The 15,591-nt window shown below is 40.5% G+C and overlaps 1 protein-coding gene across 1 annotated transcript in view; it reads left to right on the forward strand.

Annotated features, from left to right (window-relative positions):
• Nucleotides 1-1,958: 1,958 nt before the first annotated feature.
• Nucleotides 1,959-15,591, forward strand: part of LOC104166125 (disrupted in schizophrenia 1 protein-like) — a gene marked incomplete at both ends in the record, with an annotated part of 40,376 nt that continues 26,743 nt past the window's right edge. The window contains 2 exons of the mRNA XM_009705954.1: nucleotides 1,959-2,947; nucleotides 6,509-6,578. Of these exons, the coding sequence (XP_009704256.1) occupies nucleotides 1,959-2,947; nucleotides 6,509-6,578 (1,059 nt within the window). The remainder of the gene's footprint in view (nucleotides 2,948-6,508; nucleotides 6,579-15,591) is intronic.

Here is a 15,591-nt window from a genome sequence, read left to right on the forward strand (position 1 = left end):
TAGTGATCTAGTGAGATCAATTTTAAACTGATTTTAATTAAACAAAAGAACCTTTTCCATTTTTACAGACGAGGCCTGTGACTAGCCTTTGTAAATGGCGATAAAGTATATCCAGTCGTAGAAGGACTTTTTTCTGCATGGCTGACTTCTTCTGCTGAAGGCAAATTTAGGCTGTTATTTTGTATATAAACTAAAAGAATTTAATTCTAAAGAACATTTTGTTCGATTTTTGTTCCCTTACTCCAAAAGCGGTTCCTGTTTGTTAAGACTTCTATTAAATTACTCCCAGTACAGCATTTCACTATCTTTTTAGAGTAGACAGGCTGATGGACTCTGACCTTTTTTATTTCTGATTTCTGTGATGCTCTTCCTCTGACAAAAGAGAATATAAGAGACAGCTGGGGTATTCTAATTTATGGTGATAGGAAGCAGAATACAGAAACTTAACTGCGGTCCCATGGCGAGATATGCCACTATTCCAGTATGTGGAAAATGTATAAATTGCTTTTGTTGAAGGTTATTTGGAGAGAGTGTAGTGAACTTTGGGAAAAGTCTCATGGGAAGTTTCAGGTCTAATGCTTTAAGTTTTTGTGTAGGATGTCATTGTAGTGAGGTGTGTACGAGACCCGTGTTAGGAGTTGCTGAGGAGTTTAGGTTATGTGCACATCTATTGATGTAAAAATTGACAAAGGGTTGTGAATAGAGATGAATATTAAATATACTGCATGTAAGGAAAAAAAATGATCTGCAACTTGTGTTTTTGGAAGAGCTCTGTGGGGGTGATAGAAATATTCCTAACACCTGAGATTCTAGCAATTGATTCTGCTTCAGAATTAGACGGCAGCTAATCGAGGGCATAATTCAGCCAGTCACTACATCCCTTTGAAGGGCGATTCTGGCAAATAGGTCCGGTCAATATGTGTTTGTGTTACAAGCTTTGCACTATCATCCATTTTGTATTCCCATTGATTGTGTGCAGGGCAGATGAATGGAATACCTTTTGACTAGCAGTAAATCCATAAGAAACTGAAAGTAGTCACCACATAATCTTTCACCCATAATTTTTTTTAATACAAATGTAGAGAAAACAAAGACAAGGTACCACATTCTGATCTCCCACTTTTACTGTTCGTTGTGTTTTTATCTTGGTTCCTTCTATTCTGCTTGCAAATAGCAAATTTATCTTTTCATCTGTGTAAGTAAGGCGTATAAGGGGAAATACAGCTATTGAGCAGAGGCTTTTTCTTAATTATATTAATACTGCGTTAATGTTACCAAGTGTATGGTGGCATTAGTTTTCTAGGACTGATAGTCCCGCGTGCAAAACTTTACATTTTGGACAATAGGTAGTAAAGTAAATCTAAATGACAACTTATATCTCATTAGACATGACATCTGCAGCCAGGGAGTGTTACAGTTGCATCTGTTCTGGAAGCAGAGGCTGAATCACTTGCTTTTGCTAATAAAACACAGATATTAACACAAGAAACTGGACACGAGCAACAGCAGGTTATGCACAAGACTTCTTTGTGAGTATGGTTCTCATCTTTTTGATGCAGATTTAGTCTTATCCTAGATGCGCTTTTAAGTCTGAAAATTATTCTGGATCAGAGAGACTTGAACTAAGGTCTGTGCTTTAGTGTGCTGCCAAGCAAATTGAGAATGAAAAAGCACAGAGAGGTGCTATGAAAAGGGAAGATGATGTGATTCATCATAGTGAGTTCACTTAAAAGCAGGTGCAAACTCTTTAGAAAGTAAATGAATACTCACAGTGTTCTCTGGCAACACCTTTCCTCCTTTATCTGCAGTATGGTCAGTGTCTTTGTTGAAATGGAAAGTGATGCCCTGTTTGAAATTGCTGAAACAGTTATTTTCAGATGCTACAATATGTTAAGCCTAGAAAACTGCAGAAACACTTTAATGACTTTTTTTTTTTCTTTTCTTCCCCCCTCTCCCAGATGGTCAGGAGCACTTAATGCCTGCAGGCTCTCTTCGTAAAAAGAAACTGGCAAAAAGACCTGGGTATATGAGGCCAGAAGCTCAGCGACAGATAGAGTTTCAGTCCCTGGGTGCCTGCAAACCGTTCAGCCCAGAAGAGCTCAAACATGACAGGGAACATTGTGGAAACTTTGAGAAGTGCTCTTTATGCAGACGGTGCCAAAATAACTTTGAATTTGTACGCTATAGTGCAGCGAGTAGTGCTGTAGTTCCTGCGAATGGGGTAACAACATTGACCACCGCTGGAAATATGCCGGGACACTGCAAAAGTCTTCCATGTTGCAAGAGTCCACAGTCAGAAAACACAGTGATAGAGGTTTACAATGTTGCAGCAACAAGCAAGGGAGATGTTTCTACTGTATGCTGTACACAGCAGAAAAATCATGGCGCCAAAGTAAGCAAGCCCCCAAACATGTATGCTTTGGATCGGTCAGAAGTGAATAACAACTGTGAATATCAAAACAAAGATGATATTTTTCGTTCTGTTGGTGCACACGATAGCTTTCGTTCAAGTTTCAGCTTCATACAGCTCTCCCTGAACTCGGCCTCTGGAGTAAGCGATGCTGAAGGCAAGTCAGCCATTGAGGAGGCTGAATATGTTCTGCATCCCAGCATGACAGGAAATCTGCAGAGGTCAGAAGAGATGGTACAAACTTGTGAGCACCTGGGAGCCTTGCCTTGCTTCTCCAGGCCCAGTGAGGATTTGGAGTATGAAAGTGAGACCGCAGCAAATGATAAACTACAGGACTGTGAGACTGTCTCTCTCTCGGATACAGATGCAACGTTTTCATATTCTACAGATTCCTCGGACGCAGCATCTGCTGGCTCTTCTGTCACCTCAGGCTATGAAAGTAGCTTTACTGTTAGTGACCATAACTGGGATACTTTGATGAAAAGGTATGAACCAGTGCTACAGGACTGCCTGCTTGGAAACCGCAGTACATTAAAGGTTAGTAATCCCACTGCATCTTTGATTCCTTCCCCTGGCCCTCAGTACATTTGTATTTATAATGCCAAAGTCAAAGTTGATGTAGTAGTTGGGATATTCATGGCTTTTGCAGCATTTGTTCATAGAGGTCTACAGTAACACTCTGCATGATGAAAGTGAGAGAACAGGTTTCATTTTCTTTTTGATTCTTAAAAAAAAAGGTGATGTTGTGGCAGTACCCTATTCCTATGTTCTACTGAAACTGTGATCCTCTCGTTTCTAATGTGTCACACCTCAGTTTCTGAATTCAACAAGTATCATTTTCTTTCACAGGTGGTTATTTTGTCTGCAGCTTGGAGTATATTGTGGTACAAAACTTTGGGGTGATAAGAACTCTTTGCTTGAAGCACCATGATTTAACAACGCTAAACTTTGTAATTGGAGATGTGTAAGCTTAGCCAAAGATTTCTTGGAGTGAGGTACCTTTATGAGAGTAACCTGTAATCTAATAGATGGGTACTCTCCCTGCACGAAGAAAAATGGGAGTCAAGTCCCTGCTCTAACTCCAAATGGCAATTGAGCCTTTTTTCAAATCCACCCCAGAGCAGTACTGGGCTGTTGAGTCAGGAGTCTGTCTTTTTGTACATGTGTATACCGACATGTATACCTACCACATATACAGGCAGTCTCTGTGTTCTTTGTGGGAGAGGGGTGAGGAAACTTGAAGAATCAGTTATGTTTTGTTACATAGTTTTTGGGCTGGTGTGGTGAGCATCGGAGGGAAACCACTCTGAGTTTACCTACAATAAGATGCCAAATATTGGCTTTATTGTGCATGCAGGAAGCAGTGATCCAGAGATTAATGTGGACACGATGGATTTCACAAATTTGTTCAAGGTGCGCTAAAGTGCAGGGTGGATTTTCTTCTGGTGTGGTGGGTGGTTTTTTGTTTTTTTTTTTTCTTTTTTTTTGGGGGGGGTTGTGTTTTATTGTCACCCTAGTGCCCTGAGTTTCTCAGATGCCTTTGAGAAACCAAGGTTCTTGTGACTTCTCAGCTCAGAGATATGTGCTGAGATGCCCTATATTGTCTTTAGGCCTGGTGAAACAACCTGCTCTGGAGAGGCTTTGCACAATCCTGCTGGCTGGGTCAGACAGGAGGTCGAGAAGCTTTTATTCTTGCTATACTCTCCATGACATCTGACCTGCACTTATGATGTTCTCTAATACTTACTTTTCATAGAGAACACATGTAGAACTCAAAGTAGATTCTCTTGTTTACAGACTTTGCACACATCGATATGGAGCAGTTTCTTTGGCTTCGTGCCTGGAATGACAATGTGCCCATAGTCTGGGATGGTTTGGGAAATTAGTTCTCTGCAAATTTGGCAATATGTAACATAATCAAAATAGGAAATTATTCTTCTGTCTTTTCAGTATGCTTATTTGATAGGTACAAAAGAAACATTGCTATCTTTAATTTCTGGATTCGTTAATTCATTGAATGGAGAATTGGGGATTTGTGCCCTTAAATGTCTTTGCCCTTGGTTAGCCAGTCGTGTATGTTTAATTTGAAGCACCTTCCTCTTGTAATGATAATGAGAAAGTCTCAAACTTTTCAGAAGGGAACAAAGGCAACTGTAGTCAAGCAAAGGAGACAATACAAAAGTTGTTAAAATTATGCTTTTTCTGTACTTTTAAAAAAACGAAACAGTGGTCATCACACAGCACAGATACAGGACATGCCACAGTGAAGCAGCTCTTTGATTAGTTGAGCTCCAAACATCTTACCAGCCTGCAAATAGAAAGCACTTTACTGTGACAGCATCAGTCAGTTTGCCGTTGGGCATGCCTGTGCTGTGGTACCCACGCCGACTTTAAATGACCTGCCACTGTGAGCACATGATGGAATAAACACTGCAAACGGCGCTGAAGCTGAACTCTCAGTATAGATGGTTGTTATACATCATATATATGAAAAAAGTGTCATTTGAATCATTCCTACTGCAGGCTTCTTTAAAACTCTATCAAAAGTATGGCATAAAATACAGAAAATAATTTATGGTGAGAATTCGGAGCTCCTCCCTTCAATATGTTGCACATTCCTCACCAGCCTCGGAGAGAAAAAAGATTGGAGATTCAGGATACGAAAAATAAAGCCTTGAGGAAAAGGGAGTCTATACAATGTTGGTTTTTATGTGGTTTTGTTTTTCCTCTGGGACATCCTATAGCCTATTATTAATCAAGTGGGGTTTTTTTGATTCTTTTCTGGCTTTATTTTTTATAGTTCTTTTCTGACTAGTCCACTTTCACATACCATATTTAAGAAGGAATACAATTAATTTAAATGTCTTGCCTAATTTATGTGTTGATGGTATAGTCATGATAACTGAGTGTTTCTATTAAGTTGTTGACTGGCTGTACCTAATTTTCTTTATGCAATTTAGAGTTTAAATACAGGGATTTAAATACTTAAGAGGTTCAGGGAGGACCAAAATCTTTTGTAAATGCATAATGTCTAAAGTATGGATTTTCTCGTGTTGGAAAATGCTTTTGCAAGCACCGTCAGGCTTTGGACTATGAGAATATATGCTGCTGCTTTTTCTAGGCTTACCTTTTTCAGTGCTGATAATGACTTGTGTGGTACATACCAGTCATGTATAAATTTAATAAGAAAACACTTTTCAGTCTTGTAACTGTAGCCATGTTAGACTGTGGCTGGCATGGCAATGAGGAGAGGACTGCCTACCTTCTAACCAAATTGTTCTAACAGTAAAAACTTGTAATGGCCTTTGCACACTTAGCCTTACAAATTTTTTAGTAAATGTAGAACTTTGGTCCAAACCCTTTGTGTTATAACAAAGAAAAGCAGTAACTTTTGAAATAAAACTTTTTTATGGTAAGAGTTTCTTTTTGGGTGTGAAAGGGCACCTTGTATGTGGCATACCTATTTTTGGTGTTTTGCCTTTTTTCCCCATCTAGCATATGCAGTGTGACCATTTCTGAAAATGCAAACATCAGTGTTATATAGATGAGCCTAAATTATATTTTCACTGGCTGCATATGAACATGATTTTCTGTGCCGTAACATTGAGTATCCCTGTTCCAAAACCTTCATACTATATTTCTCTTTTTACTTGTAGAAGAAAATGTGGTTTGCATGTGGAAATTCTGGATTTGTTCTGTACAAAACTCATATAGGCAAAAAATTGTTAGAATGGGCTCAAGAACACACTGTTGAGTACAATGTGATCAGAAGTAGATGTCATGCTGACAGAATCCTCTAATAATCCTTACTTTGATTTATTCAGAGGGTGAAAAATATCCTATGGTCACATGATCTCTTTTACTTTTCAAGAAATACTGTTTGTTGTTCTCTGTATGTGTTTGGATTAAAGCCATGCTTGGCTCAAGTAGCTGCGGTTCAATTCCAAGTAGGTCTGTCCACTTAACAAATGTTGGGCTTAACTCTCAAAATTGGGCTGTTCTAGCAATGTAGTAATCCAATAAATTTATGTAGTGGTTAATAGTCTAAATATTTTTAAATGCAACTTCTTCATAATTAACTATTTTCTCTTTGCATAGATAAAATCCTTGATCTCACGGCTTCAGAGGCTTCAGGAAAAAGCAATAGAGGAGGATGACTATGATAGAGGTGAGAGTTGCTCCCCACTACCGCCCACTGGATCATGCTGCATTTTTTTTTTTAACCTTCCTCCTCCTTCCTTGTTGATCTTATTTTATATTCGCTACATAGCGGTGGGTAGGTGTGGAGGACTAGTTCAATGAACTGTGCCGTTTATTCTCTTGTATGGCAGGAAACAAATTAAAGAAAGAAGTAGGTCAGCAGCAGGTAGCGACAGTTTTTATTTTCTTGAGCCACATCACCATGTGGGAAGGTTGAAATCCAAATATCCACCATCTGGATCAGCTGTTTTGAAGCAGCATGTCTTTAAAAAATGCAGAAATGAATGAAAGCTTTGAAAGGAGAAAGGACAGGCACCGGCTGCTGACAGCATGATTTGTTGCTTGCCACATTTAGTCATGACACTACAGCAGGGCTCAAACACAGAAATGAGGTCAGTAGCTATTATAAAAGTGAATGATACTGTCCTGTGGGATTAACTTGATGTCCACCGAGTTGAGTCAAAACCAGCGAGAGAATATGGTGGTGATATAGATATTTGCCAGCAACTGTATTTGAATAGTGCTTTTCCTTTGAAATGCCTTGGCACTTCTGATAAGCTCTGTGTGTGTGCACATTAATAATTAGAGCATCTATTAACATGCATCTTGGGTTTCTTAAGGTTTCCTGTTATGGTAGTCTGTGTTCAGGTACTCGTATTTTGATAGTCTTGAGGTTCTAGATTAAATTCGTCTTGCTAAATCTGTCTTCAGGTGGGAAGTCCTGCAAATGTTTCAGTAAAATCTGTGTGGGTACTTCAGAGAATAAGGCTAGAAAAAGGTATTTCCTTTCCTGCCACTTTTTTATTCTCAGCTTTTAGGGATTGGGGAGTGGTCAGACTTGTGGTTTACCTTTCAAAATTAATGTGTGAAGCTTTATGGTTGTACCATGAGTGTGTTTCCCTGCCCCCAAAGGTGTCCCCCAAGACGCTTAAAATATGTTTTAATAGTGTCTTGGGAGTTGGTGTGTAGTCCTTTTGTAAGCATGGTTCTGTTGGCCTCTTAAAGGCTGGCCTATATATAGGAGAAAAGTCTGCTACTGTCACAAGTCATTCTTTTAGTGTGGCATGTCCCAGTAGGGAAAACCTTTAGGTATGTTAAAAGCTGAGGATGTTGTAGATATTCATGGGTTTAATCTCTGTCAAATAGATACACATTATTGATGTGTATGTTTTACATGTGTAACACTCATAACTCTTCTTTTTCAAGTGCCTGTGGGTTGAGTTCCCAGTTGGAGACTTCCCGACAGCTGTGTACTTAGCGTGCGTGGTTCCCACAGATTCCAGCTGGGATTTTCTGGGCACTCAGCGACTCTGACAGCAGTATTTTAGTGTATTGGGTGTGACATCTGCATGTGATGCCGTGTAGTTGTTGACCAAAGTGGAAAATTGATGACTTGTCTAAATCGCACAGAAAGCTCTTGTGCAGTTTTCCTGGGTGCTAATCTTGTATCTTCAAAACAGGACCATCTTTCTGTTGACCATCATTTTACCAATTACTCTCTTCAGGTTCCACCCTAGTTATCAGGCAGGTAGCACGGGGGGTGTTTTGCAGAGCCTTGCATCAATTCCCCTCAGAAGAATGGTTTGGCCGAAATGTGATTTCACCAGGTGTTCTGGGCACAGCTTACAGAGAACAGAAGTGGCATCAGTACAAAGGTGGAGAGGAGCATCCACAGGTGGGATCACTGTTTTCTGTGCTAAGTCTGGCATATGTAGGCAGAAAACATTTGTTCTGTTATGGAGCTAGATCCTGAGGTGCTTGAGAGACTTTGCATTGGGTTCCTCCATCCCTTTGAAATCTGGAACTCCCATCTTCACACAAGTGTTCTTGGAAAATGCCACACTCCATGCGTGTGCATGACCATGCGTTGTTAATTGTTCCTAATTTTTGAGTCCTTGACCCACTTTCTGTCATACTGGTCTTTGTTCCTCCTCAGATACAACTGTCAACTTTTTTTTTTGTGGTGACTACTTTTTGGTTTTTTTGTCATATCTGAACTGGCTTCCTTAGTTTTTCTTCTGTGCAACAGGGGCAGTATTATCTCCAGGGAAAGACTCGCATGGAGAAGGTGCAGTGCTGCAAGAAGAATTTGAGCTATGACCTTCCCTCCTCCTCTTGCAGCAGCAAGCTTTCCACCTTTGCTTTTAGAGCTACGTCGCTGCTGCTGCTGGAGAACAAAGTCTTGCCGGGTGCGAAGAGAAGTTTGAAAGCTTATTAAAGAGCTTACAGATTGGCCCAGTACCAATTTTTGTTCAAGTGAAATCTGTAATTAACCGTCTTTAAAGGGATCTTATTGCTGAATATTGCTAGCAGGGCAATGGAATTGCTGAATGTGCAGAGCTGTGATGTGGGGCATAAATGGAAATATATTATCAGGAAGTCGGGGAAACTGAGACAGCATATGCGGAGGGCTGAGGGCGTTTTAACTATAATACTAAAAAGAAAATTACTGTCCCTGTAATTGGGGGGACTTCTTTGAGTATAGAGCGAGTCCTCTGTTAAGAGCAGAACTGTTTTGAACCAGAGATGGTGGTAATGCTGCGTGGGGTGGTAGCACAGGTCTCGCTGATTTGGGGAAGGGGAGATACAGTGTGATGTGGGTAGCTGCAAAATGTATGTGGGAGAGGGGAAGGGGAGCAGGTGGAGGAGAGCTATGGGTGACTATACCCCTGAATGGAAAAGGAAATTGTCAGTAAATACATTATCATGTGTAACTATGTTATCGCTTCAGTGGTAGAGGCTCTTCTCCAACTTCAGCCATAGACAGGAACTCAAGAGATTTGCTGACTTTGGCTCTCTAAGAGTCATCCAGTGTTGCAGGAGAGGACTCGGTTTTTAAGGGCAATTCAGTGGGAAGGAGATGTGTTAGCACTTAAAACTCCTCAAAGTGCTCAGGGCTAGTTTCTGCTGTCTGACACTGTGAACTTAGCAGCTTGAGGAAGGGCAAGCATCTCCTTTCTGACGTTGCTGCTTTCCTGCTCTCCAGAGCTTTTGGAAAGGTCCCATAGTTTATATTAACTTTTGAAACTGAAGTGTGAGTAAAGTGCTACCCCTCCACAGAGGGGGAAGTGATGCGCTGTGGTGTTGGTTGCGGCAACGAGACCAGGAAACTGCACAGAAGTAAAGGCAAGTTTTTCCTACTTCAAAGCTATGAACAAATACCTTGTTGCAAACAGGTCAGCGATAAGGATATATTTGTTTTTCCCCCTTTGCGGAAACACAAAACAGCTGCTTGCGTCTGTTAGAGAACATGTGTGTTTTCCAGGTTCATGAATTGGCATTTATTTCCTGAACAGGTAATGATTCTTTTTTTTTTTAAAAAGGGAGATTTGGAACCACAACCCTCCGTTGTTGTTCAGGAGAGGAGTGAATACCTGTTTAAATCTTCAGCTTCCTTCTTCCTAGCTTTTCCTTTCTTTAGATGAATCTATTTGTTCTGTCTTTGTCCACCTCTTGAGCTTGGGAAGCGCACAGCAGAAATGGCTTTTGCCATTGCTTGTTTACCTGTGTCGCCTTAAGGACCTACCTTGCCATGGTTAGGATGTTGGTCTAGAGGAGCTTCAATCAGTCATTCAAGCAACTACAGTTTCTTCTTATACTTTCTGGCAGTACCATGCGTACAGGGACCAGTTATGGTGGTTCTGAGAGCATCAGGAGGCTGCCTGGGGCAGAAGCTGCCCTCCTGTCCTGCGTTGGTGCTGATCTGTGAGATGTCACCAAGCACAATGCTGCTGCGAGAGCTGCAGGCTGCGCTCTCTTCATATTGTAGCCACTGTGGGTTGTTTCAAACACTGATGTTCCTCGGCTGTGAAATATTTTTGTGAAAGGCATATTGAGCAAGACAAATCTCCTTCTCGGTCCTGGTTTAATTTCAAATAGGAGCCATTAGGATGTAACATGTTTTATTGCTTGTTCTGTGTTTGTAGGCGATGAAATATCAGGAAGTAGCTTATTTTTTCTGTATTTACTTGTGGTCTCCTCTTGATGGCCACATTACTGTATATTTTCAAAGCAGGTACAGTACCATGGGAATATGATAACAGTGTTTTGCCTTGCATAGCATATAGTAAAAATTGGTCTGTTCTCCAAGGATCACTTGGAGTGTTGTCATGGCTCATTATTCATGATGGAGCTTGACAACTCCAAGGTTAAACACACTGCTGAATACAGGAGGTAAAAAAAAAAACTTCAAACGTATTTTTGTGTCTATGGGAGTTGTGCTTGCAGAGGAAGCAAGTGTATTTTGCTCAGGACAAATCTATTGCCCAAACATTTAAAAACCCTTTTCCTGTTCTTTGCTTCTTGAACTCCTCAGCCTTGCCTGGTGCAAGGGACAAATGGATTGGTAACGAAGTGTCAGGACTGAGTCTTGCTCGGACCTCCACTGCTGGTTTACATGCCATGTTGTTACTCTGAAATAAGCTGCTGCAAAACTACTGATTTTTCTTTTTATTATTATTATTTTTTTTCATTCTTGTATGCAGGAATGTGAGTGTACGGATTCCCTGCTTGCAACCGATAGGGAACAGTAACCTCCCTGTGTAATCGGATTATATTCAGGGTTAGGGTTCGCCAGTGAAGATCATTGAGTAGATCAGAGCAACTCCTCATCAGTCCAACATGGCAGCTAGAGTACAGAAACGTTTACACTTGTTGTGGCAAAACCTATTCTATCTTGGCAATGAAAATTCACGCTGTAGATATATTTAACATCATGTGAGTCTTCAGTTATTTTAATTGGGGTCTCTCAAAGCTTGAGCTATATGAATTGGTGAGCTGCCATGGACCTCTGCACTGTGTGCTCTGCAGAAAAATGCTGTTTGTATGTTGTTTTCGTTTGGTTTTGTGTGGTTTTTGTTTTTTTTTTTCCTCTTTGAGACCTCTTCATACCAATTATCCGCTGTTTGTATGTGGTTTTCGTTTGGTTTTGTATGGTGGTTTTTTTTTTTCCCCTCTTTGAGACCTCTTCATACCAATTATCCTTTCTGTGTCTCAGGATCTGCATAGCATCAAGGACAGGACCCTGTGCTGTGTAGGAGCTGCAGTCTCATTTTGCACGTTTCCCGTTGATCATAAGTGTAGGCAGGGAAAGGAAAGACTTCGTAGCAGTTAGCCTCCTGTATACACTGGTAGAGGTGCTGTTGCTCACTTGAACCAGTTTTAAGGCAACTGCTGAGAGAGAGAGAACGATAATGTTAAGTAATGTCTGGGTTGAAGATGTAATTTGTTAAATGATATTCAGAGACAGGTCTTGGCCACTTCTTATGGTGGTACTTGCAGATGCTGATCTATGCAATAACCCCAGACTCCTGGCCAGATGTATCATTGTTTGATCTTTTCAAATTTTGTTTTTGCAGTTTAAACTAGAAAAATATTTTTTCAGTTTAAAGTACTATTTCTAGTCATAGCTCTTAAACATTTGAACCAATTTGATCTTCAGGCAGGTGGGTGTTATGTTTTGTGTTTCTTTTTTTCTGGAAGAGCTATTTACAGATGAGGGTTGGATAGAATCCCTGCTTTATTGTACTTCTATTATTTTGAACTGAAATGCTTGCTTGACAGATGGTTATTATAACAGGACACAGAAATGAAGGCAAGTTAGATCCTTTCTGAGGAAAGACAGTGAATTTGAGAGAAGCTATATCTGGAAATAACTCTCAAAGAACATGTTACTTTGGATTGTACTCGTTTCAGGAGGGCATGTACCTGTGGGAAGTAAAGTTTTTTAAACCTAGCTGTATATTGAGTGAAGCTCAATGCCTGAGGCTGCTGATTAAACAAAAGGTGGTGGATGCTGGAGGAGCAGAGCTTCTGTGAGACAGGAGACTTATTTGAGCTTGTAACTTGCAGTTGCAGGCTGTTGAGTTGGAAATGGGTTTGGGGTGGATGGGACAACTAGGGCTTTCTGTTGTGCTGTACTCTCAGAGCCTTGTTCTATCACAAGCTTGTAGAAGCTTCCTGAAATCAGTGAACAGGCCTTTTTCGGTTTCACTTTTAATTTTTATAACTTTCCAGTAGAGCTATTAAGAGGATGGGGGGAAGAGCTTGTACAAATTCTCAAAACCAAATCTTCCTTGCATGATCTTGTTTATCCTGTCTTTCTCTGACAAACTCAAGTAACTTCCACAAAAGGATTTGGGTAGTTAAGGAAAGTAAGTGCCTATGTGAAGTTTAAATAGACTTAACACCACCTCTGTGTTTCTCTAAGGCACCAGTGTGAAATGAGAAGACAGAACTCTTTTCATCCATATCCATTTATTGTTTAGTGCTAGCTGAAACTGCGGACCAAGCTGCTGTCGTTCAAATGCTTGGTCTTGGCTTCTGTCTACTAGCAGCAGGAACGACGTCACCGTTTCTTTTTATGCAGTCTATGTTGCGCTTATCCAGTTGCTATTGATTTTTTTTTTTTTAAAATCACAAAATTGGGACAGGAATTGAGCCAGTCACAATTTAAAGGTATGAAACTCCTTATCTTGCTAGAAAGCTGTCAGGCTTTTTTTTTTATATACTAAAAGAATGTAGTAATGGCAAATATTTTTGAGAGGGAGGTCTGGTATATGTTTCTGAGTACTTTTGCATGTGTTTACTCATTACATGTGTAGCACATGCATCTTCAGCAACTTCTTGAAATGCTTTTGATGTGAATCCTCATTTTAGCCCAGTTGTTCCCTTTCCATCATGTCAAGGTGTGTCTGAGGTAGAACAGGATCTTGCTGTTGGTCCACTGATGCCCACATATTGAAAAAGCAGTCATGTTTTCTACATATTTAATTCCTTAGCCAATATTGGAGAGGAAGCCGCTGTAGTCATGCGGTATCTCGCTTAGACTGTGCAGCCTAAATATTTTTAGGAAGCGGTAGTATTTTGTAAGATTCTACTATGCTCTCTTATTTTAATCTTGGCCAGCGTGAAGAGGTTCAGCTACATCTTGTGTTTCTGGAAGCTGCCTGACAAAAAGAAAATTGCTGAAGTTTTGGCATACCATGTGCTTGGAAGCTTTCTCTGCTCTCGACCATCTGCTGTCTAAAACTGACACTGCGGGCTACCCCTCCTGTGATAGTCGGGTTCTATTTCTCAGTCCATGATGCAGCCAAGCTGTTCCCAGACAGCCTGGCTAGTCTTTTACAAACAAACAAGGAATGAAAAAATCAGAACAAAATAAGCAATTATGGATAATTTAAGAGCTTACTTGCTGAATTGCAGTTTGAAGCATGGAGCTCTGATGGGTGTAACTCGGGAGAAGTGTTGATGTGCTATCTGGACAGTACCTACTGAGTGAGTGACACGGCTCTCCTGCTACCCAGCCCATCTGCTTACTTTACACTTGCAAAATCATGCAGCCCAATTGTATATTCAGGACAGACTTATCTTTCCCTTGCTCTTTAGAAATATTAACTCCAGATAAGAAAATTGTCTTTCATTTGCAATGTGACCACTGGAGTCAGTATGTGTGTTAATTCAGCCAACAACTAGAAATTGATTTTTCTGCCCTTGTCTTACACTTAGGATATAAATGTTTTAAGGGAGTGGGGGAGCACCTGCTCTTTTTAATTATTGTCTACTTAATAAATGACTGGACATGGACAGAAACTTCTAGATGGCATGGTAATGCACCTTCTGTGCAACTGGGGATTAAAAAGATGCTGAATGACTGTGACTACCTTTTGAAAGCAAACACAAAAGTCTTCCAGTGTGAGTCCTCTGTGGAGAACTGATAATGCTCTTTGCTGATTGCTGTGTGGTGTTTGGTTGAATTCTTTAATAGGATGCTTTTATTGGAGATCTCTGCAGACCTTCCATCTCTTGCCAAACTTCTCAGCAAAGTGAGATTGCCTCAAGTCAATTAACAACTTCTTTCTCCTGAGGTTTCCCTCCTGTCCTCCCTGTCCACATGCCCAGACCCAACTGCTCATGCTGGGCTGTGTTCATAGTTCTGCAGCACGTCTGCCCTCTTTGATGCTTCCATGCCCTGCCTTCGGTATATGCAAGGTTTTATGCGTTCTTTTCTTATCTTTAGCCCGTGGAAGGTAAAAGTAGCAAATATGCTGGTTTATGGACATCTTTAGGCCTCTTAGGACAGTGATAGGGTTGTGGCAATGAGCCTTGATCAAAAAGGTGAAGAGGGGAAATTTCAAACTCTTAGCACTCTTATACATGCTTTGGATAAAGAGTTACTGAGTCTGTTGGAAATGCTGACAGTGGGAGCATCCAAACCGACACCAGGTAATGTGAGTTTTAAACTTTTGCTGTTGATATCATCCTACCAGTCTAATGCCAGTCAGGATTCCTGGTAGGTTTTGATTTGAAGAGTGGGAAGTGATTGGGACTTCTCCATGGTCACTGAGATTTTTAAAGCATGAAAAAGTAGATGCAGTTAATGAGTTGGATTAGTTTGATGTATGGCAAAGTTGAACAAAAAGCAAAGTGAGGTGCTGTGAATCGGAGGGATAATTTAGACATGATGTTGGAACCAAATACAAATAAAGATGTACAGTCTTTTTGATTAGGTCATTGCAGAATGTACTGTTCATCTGACTTATTTGTGAGTGTTCATTCATGCACGCCTCTGACATTCCCAAGTGCCTCTGTATGTCTCCCTGCTGATGTGCTGTTCTCCAGTGAACTGTCCTTAGAGAAAAGGCTTTAACATTTGGGTTGCTAGAAGCTCTCTGGGATTCATTCAACTTCTTGAGAAACTCTGTCAGTGAAAGTAAAGAGGAAAACCAGTTTGGGTTTATATGTGCCATGGCACCACACAAAGCATCTGTTGGATTGCACCAAAGCGTCAGGGACAGTGTTGTAGACCGGAGCACCTGAGATAACGGTCTCAACAGTAAGACCTGCTTATAAATGAGTGGGTCTCTATCAGATTTATTTTTTTCATAATGTGCTGTGCCCAAAATATTTCTATGCTGTCCTAATATCCAACCCTAAACTTGAAATAGGTGCAGCTGACCTGAGATCTAGAATTGCAGTATCTA

Source organism: Cariama cristata, unplaced genomic scaffold, assembly GCF_000690535.1.
Source record: "Cariama cristata isolate BGI_N322 unplaced genomic scaffold, ASM69053v1 scaffold2948, whole genome shotgun sequence".
Classification (NCBI taxonomy): domain Eukaryota; kingdom Metazoa; phylum Chordata; class Aves; order Cariamiformes; family Cariamidae; genus Cariama; species Cariama cristata.